This window comes from Petaurus breviceps, unplaced genomic scaffold, assembly GCF_028583685.1.
Source record: "Petaurus breviceps papuanus isolate PSGF00001 unplaced genomic scaffold, PetGlider_PUasm1.0 37, whole genome shotgun sequence".
NCBI classification, from domain to species: domain Eukaryota; kingdom Metazoa; phylum Chordata; class Mammalia; order Diprotodontia; family Petauridae; genus Petaurus; species Petaurus breviceps.
In genome coordinates, this window is record NW_027186296.1 from 11,384,702 (window position 1) to 11,396,753 (window position 12,052).

The window sequence follows — 12,052 nt, forward strand, 5'->3', positions numbered from 1 at the left end:
ACTACTCACTGTTACTATTGTAATTACTGTAACTACTGTAATTAGCTACTCAGTTACTCACAGAAGTAGCTTAGGACACTGGCAATAGCTTTTGGGATACAGTGGTCTTCTTTGCCTCACAGAGTCTCAGAACTCTTAACCATTCTGGGTTCCAAGACAAAGCTCCTCCTGTCATACTAATTGTATTCATTTTTCAGAATGGGAATTCTGACTCAGCCTGGCTGCTTCTCTGCCCTGTTGGTTTGGGAAAGGCATTACTACCTGCACTACCCTTACTCTGGGGTAGGGATTGCAGCTCATGGGCATAGAGTTGTAGTCAGATTGGTGCCTGGGTTCTTTGCATATCTCACGTTTCTTTTGAAACACAATAATTCTGCCTTGCTCATAGAGCACAACGCTTTCTTTGATGTGGGCATACCATGCTGGGTGCCTGTGCCAGTGTCTCCCAATTAATTTCATAGTTCTTTGAAGAGACCTTGAGATTGTCCTTGTATTGTATCTTCTGATCTCCATGTGAGTTCTCCCTAAAATAGTCTTTTAGGCAAATGTACGTTTGTCATTCAGACAACATGGCCAGCCCATCAGAGTTGTACTGTCTTCAGTAGGGTTTAATTGCTTGGCAGTTCATTTTGAGAAAGGACCTCAGTGTCCAGTACCTTATCTTGCCAGGTAATCTTCAGAATCTTCCTAAGACAATTTAAATGGAAGTGATTCAATTTCCTCACGTGGCACTGATATACAGTCCAGGTTTCATGAGCATACAACAGTGAGGTCAGCACAGTGGCTCTGTAGGCAGACTAATACCTCTTCTTTCCTATACTTTCCTTCAGAGCCTCCCAAACACTGAGCTAGCTCTAACAATGCATGTGTCAACCTCATCTTTTATGTGTACATCCCTGGAAAGTATACTGCTAAGGTAAGTGAACTTATCCACAGCATTCAAAATGTTTCCATTTGCTGTAACTGATGGTCCCATGTATGGTACAGTGCTGGCTGGTGGAGTACCTATGTTTTCTTGGTGTTAATTGTTAGGCCAAAATTAGCACAATTAGCAGAGAATTGATCCACACTCTGTTGTGCCTCAGCCTCAGAGACTGCATTGAGTGCAGATCATCTGTGAACAAAAAGTCATGCACTAACTCTCTTTCCACTTTAGTCTTGGCTTATAACCTTTTCAAGTTAAACAATTTACCATGAGTGCAGTAGCTGACCTTAATGCTGTTTTTGTGCTCATTGAAGGTGTCCAACAACATTGCTGAAAACATCATGCTAAAAAGCTTGGGAGCAAGCACACATTCCTGCCTCACTCTGTTGTTGACTGGGAAAGCACGAGAGCATTGTCCATTATCCAGAACCTGTGAGAGCATGCCATCATGAAACTGGTGTACAATACTGATTAATTTCTCCAGGCAACAACATTTTGCTGTGATCTTCCCACAAACCATCACAACTGACAGTATGGTGGTCTCACTAAACATTCCTAATTAGAAACAATGGGGTTAAATTTCCAAATTTAATAATAAACAATGAAATCTACCTTTGTGTGAGGGATCCTTTGATAAGGTAAGAATTAATGAGCAATTCTTCCTCCAATCTCGACTATTGATAATGTTCTAATGTAACAAAGCTTGTTTCATTAGAGTAACAGCAACTCATCTTGAAGCTGTTTGTTCCCATGGCATTGTATGATGTTTTCATTTGACATTATGATGATCTTAGCCAATAATTGACCCATGAGGCAGCTGCTATTTTTTTTTAAATTTTATTTTATTAGATATTTTACTTGTGGTTGAAGATTAGACATTTCTGTTTCTGTGTCTCAGACTGGGGTATGATTAGGAAATGAGAGGAGGAAAGGCGAGAGAGCAAGATTTGGTAATGTTAACAAAACAGGAGGAACAAGTCCAGAGCAACTGAAATGAATCCTGAAGGTCAGGAAGGATGGATGCTAACCAGTATAGAAGAAGCAAAAGTCAATTTTAGATTAAAGCTAAGGACATTGGCACAGTTCTCTTAGATCTAGAACATTAAGCTTAAGTTTTACTATAGCCATGCTTTTCAGTCTTTTTCATTTTGACATACTTGTAAACTTTTTAATTTACTTAAAAACACCTGGTTAAGGTTGGAAGTGTTGTGCACACATTGATGAAGTTGACATGAGAGATTGTGCTAGTAGAGAGAGATGTGGTAAAGCCAAGCTTGAGCAGCTTTCCAGAAGAATGCTACTATGAACAGCTTTTAAGGTTCTGATTACATAGTATAGTCAACACTCTATTTATTCAATAACAAATCAGAGGAAAACATTCACAGTACCCCTCAGTCACAAATAAGTTACAGTCTTCTCAGTCAGTACACAGTATCCAAGTAAAGTCTTATTTCAGCTTCACTGGGGGTAGTCTCTCAGATTCCCTGGATCCTCTCCCATGGCCCCAGCTCCTACCTGGATTCACCAAATTGTCACCTGGGTTCAAAGGCAGACAGCTCCTACCGTGTTTCCCCGATAATAAAACCTATCCCGAAAATAAGCCCTCCCCTCATTGTGTAAGATTCCTCTAAAATAAGTCCTCCCCCAAAAATAAGCCCTATTGAGATTGCTACTGTAGTGAAGGTGATCCCCTGCGCTACACACTACATTATCGGGCCCCCTCCCCCGTGAAATGCACGCCGCGCTCTGAGCTGCATCCAATCAGAGCTGCAGCAGTGAGCGCGTCATCCTGTTCTTCCCCAGTGATTTGCTTATTGAATAAAGGTACATTATTTTGTTCACATTTACCTGTTTATTAAAATTGCTGTCAATATTCTTTAAAATAAGCCCTCCCCTGAAAATAAGCCCTCTGGTGTTTTTCTGTCCAAAAAAATAATAAGACGGTGTCTTATTATCGGGGAAACACGGTAGTTCCTTGTCCAGCTCTCCATGCTGTTCCTGTTCCACACTGAAGCTCACAGTGTCCAATCCACCTTAAATCCTTCACAGTCTCTGTTCCCGGGAAGTCAAAGCTTAACAAAGCCACAAACTGGTTCATGCAAAGTATCACAGTCATGCTTCCTCAGTCTTCGGCATCTCCCAGGAGAAGCTGGTAGCTCCCTAGCAGAAGCTCCAGCTGGTTCCCAGAATCAAAATCATTTCACCCAGGTTCCCCAAATCAAAATGATTCTCTCCAGCCTGGGCCTTTCCTCTTTAGCCTCCTTGGCAGCAGCTGCCTCTGCTTCCACGAAGCTTATCCCAGGGAGTTCTGACTCCCTCACTGGGGTTTTCCTTATATACAGTATTGCTCCTCCCTTTTCAGCCCCTTCCTGTTATGTCAGCAACAGGAGTTCATAGCTTCTGTTTCTTTAACAGAGGCTTGTGAAGTGAATAGAGCACCGGCCCTGGGATCAGGAGGACCTGAGTTCAAATCTGGCCTCAGACACTTAACACGTACTAGCAGTGTGACCTTGGGCAAGTCATTTAACCCCAATTGCCCTGCCTTCTCCCCTCCAAAAAACAAAAAAAAACAAAACCCCAAAACAAAACAAAAGAAAAAAAAAACAGAGGCTTAATTTGAACTAGATGCTAAGTACTTCTCAGCTTAGCAATACAAAAGGAACTTCAAATTACATTACTATTATAGATGTAGATCTTTGAAAATCTTAATTTGTTAATAAAGAGAGGGAACAGGGGCAGCTAGATGGTTCAGTAAATAGAGCACCAGCCCTGGAGTCAGGAGCACCTGATCTCAGACACTTGGCACTTAACTAGCTGTATGACCTTGGGCAAGTCACTTAACCCCAATTGCCTTGCCTTCCCCTCTCCAAAATTGTTTTAAATTTTTAAAAAGAGAGGGAACAGAAAGAAAATGTGAACTAGAAATTCATCAACAACCTATATAGGAGAGGATTCTTTGGGAAATTCTGACTAATCTTGGACACATTAGCTGGGAAACTGATCTAAAGAATGACACTAGGCTCAAGGGCTCTTTTCAAAATATTGAATTGCCTTTTCAGACTTTAATAAGAAAAGCACTCTTTTCCCCACCATTATTACTACTATTCAGCTGAAATTCACATGTTATTGGTGAACTTTCTGACCTTAAGCACGTAAACTTAACTCTATTTTTCCCCCCTAGAAAAATGTGCTGTATGTGGAGCTGCCTGCAAGCATCTGGCTCTCTCTGATAATGTGAGTGTGTCCTCTGCCCCCCAAATCTTACCTTATTCTAGGCCTTTAGTAAGTAGAACTGAAGCACTTGAAAGTAACATTCACTAACAGCCTCTGAGAAATGCATTTATTTGAGGCTCCCACAGTGGAAACAAAAGACAGAGATGGTTAGGTACTGTGAGGAGAATTAGGAATAGTATGACATTATGATCTAAGTTCCTTGGGATAGTGGTTCCTTTCTGACTTAAGCACAGTGGGAACAATATCAGGTATTTTAGAGAGAATATGCCCCTTGTCATGTTTCCAAATATCAAATAATATTCCTTCAAGAACGTGTGGATTCTTTGAGGGGAAAAACATGCTTTAGTGGAAAGAGTACTGGATTTGGAATCAGAAGACCTTGGTTTGAATCTTGGCTCTGACAATTCCTAGTTGTATGATCTTTGGCAAATTTGTTTACCTCTCTTGGCCTCTGTTTTCCTACTGTTAAAATGAAGTAGTTGGACTAATTTATCCCTTCCAGTCATTATAACCGGTGATTCCTTGTATTTTCTTTATAGCTAAAACCTCAGGAGAAAATGTTCTTTAAGAGTCCTGTGGAGACAGCTTTGAAGTATTTTAGTCACATCTCTCAGGTATGAGAATTAAAGGGGCAAAAAAAAACCAAACCCAACCTGTTTGTCTAGACAAATTCCAACCTTATATTTCTCTTTGATTTGTGAAAGTTCATCCTGTGAACTCTAAGTCTATGCAGCTAGGAGGGATGTTGCCTTCTGTTCGCTTTCTCTTCTCTGGAAATAAAAATATTCCTAACCAGTTGACTCCTTTACTACATCATCCTCCTGATGACCATGACACTATTACAAATTCTCAAATTTTACCTTTCCAATTCTCAATGAATTCTTCTAAAGCAATGGTATAAATAAAGGTGGTTTCTGGTATTATTTATCTCCTTTCCCCAATTAACAAGGACAGGTAAGAATATCCTTTAAGAACTACTTTCATCTATAGGTCTGACCTGGAAAGGGGTGGATTTATAGATTTAACTGTCATTCTTCAGCATTCTTCAGTAATTCAGTAGAATTGAATGAAGGAAATAATTCCTATGCTTTGGTTCCTCCAGTAATGTTCCTAAAAATCACACACACACACACACACACACATACACACACAGAGCATTCTGTCTGCATGATAGATTAGCTATAGTCTAGAAGTTTTTCTGCTTTCACTGAGACTGCATATTAGCATGCCCTTGAAAGTGGAGTACCAAGGTGACCCTTATTTTGATCTAGACTAGTGCAACAGAAAGTGGGGTACTAATCTATGTATTCTATTTATGAATCTCTCTCTCTGTGACACACACACATACACACACACACACGCACACACACGCACACACACGCAGAGTTCCACATCATCATACCACTTTCCCTACCTCCTGTTATCTATGCACTTACTTATTTGACTTATTTCCAAGAACATTCAGGAAGAAAAATCACTGCCACAGAATTATAACAAAGTTTCAGTGATAGTAATGGATCCTTTAGCCTCTTTCTTGGTAGCAGGAGTTACTTTGGTTCAGTGGCACTATTACTGGATTTGGAGTCAGGGCCAATGAGCTTAAACAACTTGCTCTGCTACTTACTGCTTCCATAACCTTGGGTAATTTTATTTCTCTAGGCCTCATTTTCCTTATCTGTGAAAGGAGGTAGAATTGAAGTGTCTTCAAGTTTTAAAAACATATGATCTTTTAGAAGGGAGGATTGTAATTTTTCCCATCTTTTGGGAAGGCTATTGGAAAACGTTCCAGACTCTCAGATTTCTAGCTTGTCCCATTTTCTTTTCTCTTCTTTCCCCAGAAAGATAATTCTATAGCCTTATGATGGCATGAATCTTAAAATTAATTGAGCTATTTTTACTTCTTCCTTTATCTCTACTTGTTATTCTTGAGAGTTAGATCTTTTCAGGTACATGAAGATAGTTTTTAGTCATTATTTGACCCTCAGTGGTAGATTTAGTTCTTGTCTTTCACTTGAGTGAATGGACTGGGGGAATGAGAAGCCAGTATCTCTCCCTCCCTCAGTCCTGAGCCTAGGGACAAAGAGAGAGGGAAAAAAACTTCAGCTACATTCTGTTTTTAACTACACAAGAAAGCAATCACATCTGAGAGGCCATGTTAACGTTATGGAGAGATAAAATCCAGTTAGGTCTCAGCAAGAAATGTAAACAAGGTCAAATGAATAAGAGAGAGAGAGAGAGAGTCTTTGGTTAATAACCAAACCTAGGACTAGTTAATGATCAGTAGAGAAAATATATATAGTCTTGAGTTCTAACCTGCCTAATCATGAGACCAATTAATCATGGTTAAATAATCAAGATAGGAAGATAAATGAATAAGGTTAGTTAATCATCAAGGGGTAATTTGGTAAAGTCAGCAAATTTTGATAATGTGTTTTCCTGATCTGTGAAGCTGAATTAGTAGACAAAAGGATATAGCAATTGCCATGCTGTTTTAATCAACTCTGACCCTAAAGTCAGAGGAATTGGGTTCAAATTCTACCTCAAAATTACATGTCTGATTTTGGGCAAATTTCTTTCTCTTTGTGTATCAGTTTGCTTAAACTGTAAAATGAAAGTGTGAGACTAATTGGCCTATAAGGCCCCTTCTAGCGCTAAATCTATGCTCCTAAACTCATCATCAGTGCTGTTTTTATTGTTCATAGTTTCAGATAACCACAGTGATCTGTCAAGTAAAATTTCTTGCTGTGCCTTGTGACCAGCAGCTGATTTCCTGTATGAACTTCTTTACCTACTCTTTGTTGGCTTTTCAGAAAAGTTGTGAGGTTGGAGACTAATGGACTTCCTTTAAATCTCATATGGCTTAATTAGTTTTATTCTTTTCTATGGCCTATCTACAACTAACCATCTCTCAAGTGAATATCTTGTTAAAGGGGTAAGCAGGTGAGATGAGGTAGAGTTTAGGGAAGACAGAAGAAAGGAAAATCCATCATCAATACCAAGTAAGTGATGTGACACAAGGCATACACATTGTTTATGAAAGAACCTAGTTAAAATAGTGTCTATGTAAAGAGAAAACCTAAGTAGCTAAAATAAACAAGTTTCTTAAATATGTCTATAGTTTTGTCAGTTGACTCCCACACAGGAGTCTCTTGAAAAACATTATATTTCTTAGAAGACAAAGAATTCTCAAGATTACTAATTCCTGAGAACTGATAACATTCCCTAGATTATAACTTACTCAGTGACAAAAAGTGTATCTTCTACAAGCTACATAAAATGTGCAGTGGTGTAAAACTCTAAATGTTAGGAAAGGTAGATAGTTCAGGTACCAAATACACCTATAGCCATAAAAAAACTCATTTAAAGTTTCACCTAGACATTTGAGGATAAAAACAGTAATCTACATACAAGGCCTCTTTTCAGGGGACCAATCTAATCCAAATCAATCCCCCTTCTATGAACTATACCATTTATCTGAATCCCTCATTTGGGCACTTGATCATGTGCTGCCTTGGCATATTACTTTAATGTGTGTATGCCTTATTTCTCTTTAGAAAAGTCTTATTTATGCTTTTTTAGTTTTTTATACCACTATAACTTCCCAGAAACTCCTCCACCAAAAATAGCTAAGAAAAACAAATCATTGCCATCATATTTGACATCATATGCAATATTTGGCATCTCCCTACTGAGAGGAGGGAAATGTTTGATCATCCCTTAGGGTCAAGATTGGTCATTGAATTTAAATTGAATTGTGAATTAAAAAAATGTTTTCATATACATTATTGTAGTTGAGTATATTATTATCTTTTTTGCCTTATTTTTTCAAGAAGATTGCAAACTTCTGGAGGACTAGGAAAGCTAGGTTTATAAAAGACAATACTTTTAAAAAATTATGTTGTATTGCCCTCAGCACTTGACTGAATGCCATGTAGTTAGTAAGTACCTGGTAAATATTTAGTAAATGTTGGATGAATAGTTAAATATTTAATGGTTTCCTTAGAATCTCCCAGGATGCGTGAGACTCCACAGAAAAGGGACATTTCTATGATGGGTTAAAAGAAAGGAATTTGGATAGCAGTTGATCAGGTAGTTGACTTGCTAAATCAAGAAAATTCTAATATGGTATTAGATTCAGTACTTCTGTTTGTATGTATCAGGAAAGAAAACTGGTCTAACTTTACTTGGTATTAAAGGTGAAATGGTTCTGGTACTTTTTATTAAAATCTTTAGAAACTAGATGAAAAAGGAACAAAAGGGGAAGATTAACTGTGAATATGGTATAAAGAGATTCCATTATTTTACTGGACTATAATCTAAGCATATCACTATTGTTTTTTAAAAATTAATAATATTAATATATTACATACATATGAATTACTATAATGTGCAAAAATAAGAAAGCACTACCTGTATATTCTTTTTTTTTTCTTTTTGGAGGGGGGAAGGTAGGGCAATTGGGGTTAAGTGACTTACCCAAGGTCACATGGCTAGTATATGTTAAGTGTCTGAGGCCAGATTTGAACTCAGGTCCTCCTGACTCCAGAGTTGGTGCTATATTCACTGCACCACCTAGCTGCCCCTCCACTACCTATATATTTAGCATGGACCAGATCCTCACTAGGACACTATTTCCTATTTAGTGTTCTATAGTTTATGTAAGAAGCAGAAAACTTGGACCAAAGGGTAACCTTTGTTCTGTGGTGGCACATTGACATAGGAAAAAGACCTAATTTAGGGGTCAAAAGTAAAAGTCACTTTTACTTATTTCATGAGAATTTTTTTTTAGGGAAAACAAAACATTCACTCACTTTTAAAATTGAGAACAGAACTGCAAATTTTTTTATTTTATTAAATCATTTACTAAAATAATATTAAATATTAATATGACTAAGCTTACTGTTTATATTTAAATTAATTTCAACACATAAAATAGAAATTTTAGTCACTTTGTTTAAGTCTTTTAGAAGCTGAGTAGAAAATATGACATACAAACACAGGACTCATGAGAGGCATAAAAAGGTAAACATGAAGGAGAAATCATAAAGGATTAAACAATGTTAAACTACTTATATTCTTATATGGTAAGATAATAAATGTAATCCCTTAGAACCTTATCATCACCAAGGATCTTAGAGGGATTCTAATTAGAGGACTTGGTATGATTCTCTTATGATTAAATGATCTCAGAAGAAGAATAGAATGATGGGGAAGAGGAGTGCAGTGGGAGAGGAGAGAAGGGAGAGAAATAATAACTAAATTATCTCAAGGATGAGTGGAGAGAGGGAAGAGTGGGTGACACTTGAATTTTATTTTCACCTGAGCTGAAGGAGGAAAGAATATTCACAGTTGGGTAAAAAAAAAATCTTACCCAACAGGGAAGCAAAAGAAAAAGGAGTTAAAGGGAAAAACGGGTAAGGAGGGATACAAGAAAGCTTAGATTTAGGGAGGCAGTAGTCAGAAGCACAATAGATTTAAAGAGGGGACAGGAGAAAAAGAAATGAAAAATATAAGAGAATAGGAAAGAGGAAAACACATGTTGGCAATCATAACTGAATGTGAATGGGATGAACTCACACATAAAATGGAAGAGAACAGTAGAATAGATTAGAAACCAGATTCTAATGCTTATAAGAAACAGACTTGAAACAGAGACACACAGAATGAAAATAAGGGACTGGAGCTTCAGCTGAAGTAAAAAAAAAAAAGACAGGGAGTAACAATTATGATCTCAGAAAAAAGCAAAAGTAGACTTGATTAGAAGAGATAGAGAAATTACATTTTGTTGAGATACCATAGACAATGAATTAATATCAGTATTAAATATATATGCACTAAATGACATAACATCTAAATTCTTAAAGGAAAAGCTAAATGAATTATAAGAGGAAATAGACAATAAAACTATAATAGTGGGAGACCTCAATTTACCCCTTTCAGACCTAGATAAACCTAACCACAAAATAAAGAATACAGAAATTAAATAGATGAACAGAATTGTAGAAAGGTTAACTGATAGACCTCTACAGAATATTGAAAAAGGAGTATATTTCTCACCTGTGTACGGCAATTTCACAAAAATTGACCATGTGTTAGGACATTAAAAACCTCAAAATTGTAGAAAAATAGAAATAATCAGCTACATCTTTTTTGACCGTAAGGCAATAAAAATTACATTCAGAAAAGGGCTTTTGAAGTAAATATTAAAAACTAATTAGAAACTAAAAACATTAATCATAAAGAACGGGTTAATCAAAGAAGAAAAAAGAAAATAATAAAAAAATAATCAAAGAAGAAAATAGAAATAATAATTTCATTGAAGATAATGACAATAATGAGAAAACATACCAACATTTGTGGGATGCAGCCAAAGAAATACTTAAGGAATAATTTATATCTCTAAACATTTACATCAATAAAAAAGAGGAAGAACAGGGTAAGCAACTAAAAAAGCTACAAAACCAGTACATTTTATAACTCCAATTAAATACCAAAATAGAAATCCTGAAAATCAAAGGAGAGATTAACCAAATTGAAAGTTAAAAAAACTCATTGAATTAATAAATAAAACTAGGAGCCATTTTATTTTGGGTGGAGAGACCCAGTTAAATAAGCCATTAGCTAACTTGATTTAATTTGAAAAAAAATTAACAGTATCAAAAATGTGAATTTATAACCAATGAGGAAGAAACAAAAACAATTAGGACCTATTTCACCCAACTATATGCCAATAAAACTGACCCATCTATGCTTATAAAATATTAAGAGTCCAGCTAGCAAGATATAAATAGGAACCATATGAATACAACTACAAAACATTCTCTAAAAAAATATAGACATAATAACTGGAGAGATGTTAATTACGTGATTGAGGCATGTCAAAATAAAAATGACACTGTTCTCTGAATTTATTTACTAAGTTTCATACCAATGGGTTTCTTTATAGAGCTAGAAAAGGTAATACCAAAACTTATCAGAAGGGGAAAAAAAGTCAAGAATCTCCAGGGAAATAATGGAAAAAATAGAAGGGAAAGGGACCTAATAGTACCAAATCCTAAAATATACAAAAAAGCAGATAACATAAGAACTATTCTGTACTAGTTAAAGCAAAAGCTATCAGTGGGATAGATTAATAACACAAGATCCAGAAGCAATTGAATATAAAAGCATTGTGTTTGATAAACTCAGACAACACAACTTCCGGGGTAAGTACTGACTAGTTAACAAATGCTGCTGGGGAAATTGGAAAATAGTCTGACAGAAATTATGTTTAGAACACCACCTCATACTGTAGACCACAATAAGCTTCAAATAGATATGTGACCTAGATACAAAAAGTCAAATCATAAACAAACTGGAGGAACACTGAAGCAGATAGTTTTCACAGTTATTGATAGGAGAAGAGTTCTTGATAAAACAAGGGATAGATAGAATCATAAAAGATAAAATGTACAGTTTTGTTTATATTAAAATCTAAAAGGTTTTGCCCAAAGTCAGAAAAGAAGCAGTTAATGGGGGTGGGGCAGGGGAGGGGGAATCTTTGCCCTAAAATTTTCTGATAAAAATATATTAAAGATTTGTAGAGAATTGACACAAATATATAAGAATAAGAATCATTTTCTAATACACAAATGGTTAAACAATATGAAAATGTAGGTCTCAAAAGAGGAAAAGCAAACTATCAACAATAGTAGGAAAAGTGCTCCAAATTACTAGTAATAAGATAAAAGCAAATTAAAACTACTCTGAGGTTCTACCTCATATCCATTAGAGTAGTAAAAATGACAATTGTTGGAGGGGTTATCAGAGGATAGACACACTAATATATGGTTGGTAGAGATGTGAATTGGTCCAACATTTTTGGAAGCAATTTGAAACTATATCCCAAGATTT

The 12,052-nt window shown here is 36.3% G+C and overlaps 1 protein-coding gene across 1 annotated transcript in view; it reads left to right on the plus strand.

Moving 5' to 3' along the window:
- RNF212B (ring finger protein 212B) overlaps positions 1 to 12,052 on the plus strand; it is a 64,212-nt gene that overhangs the window by 16,611 nt on the left and 35,549 nt on the right. Inside the window, exons 3-4 of the mRNA XM_069097865.1 lie at positions 4,107 to 4,159; positions 4,699 to 4,773. Coding sequence (XP_068953966.1) covers positions 4,107 to 4,159; positions 4,699 to 4,773 — 128 coding nt within the window. The remainder of the gene's footprint in view (positions 1 to 4,106; positions 4,160 to 4,698; positions 4,774 to 12,052) is intronic.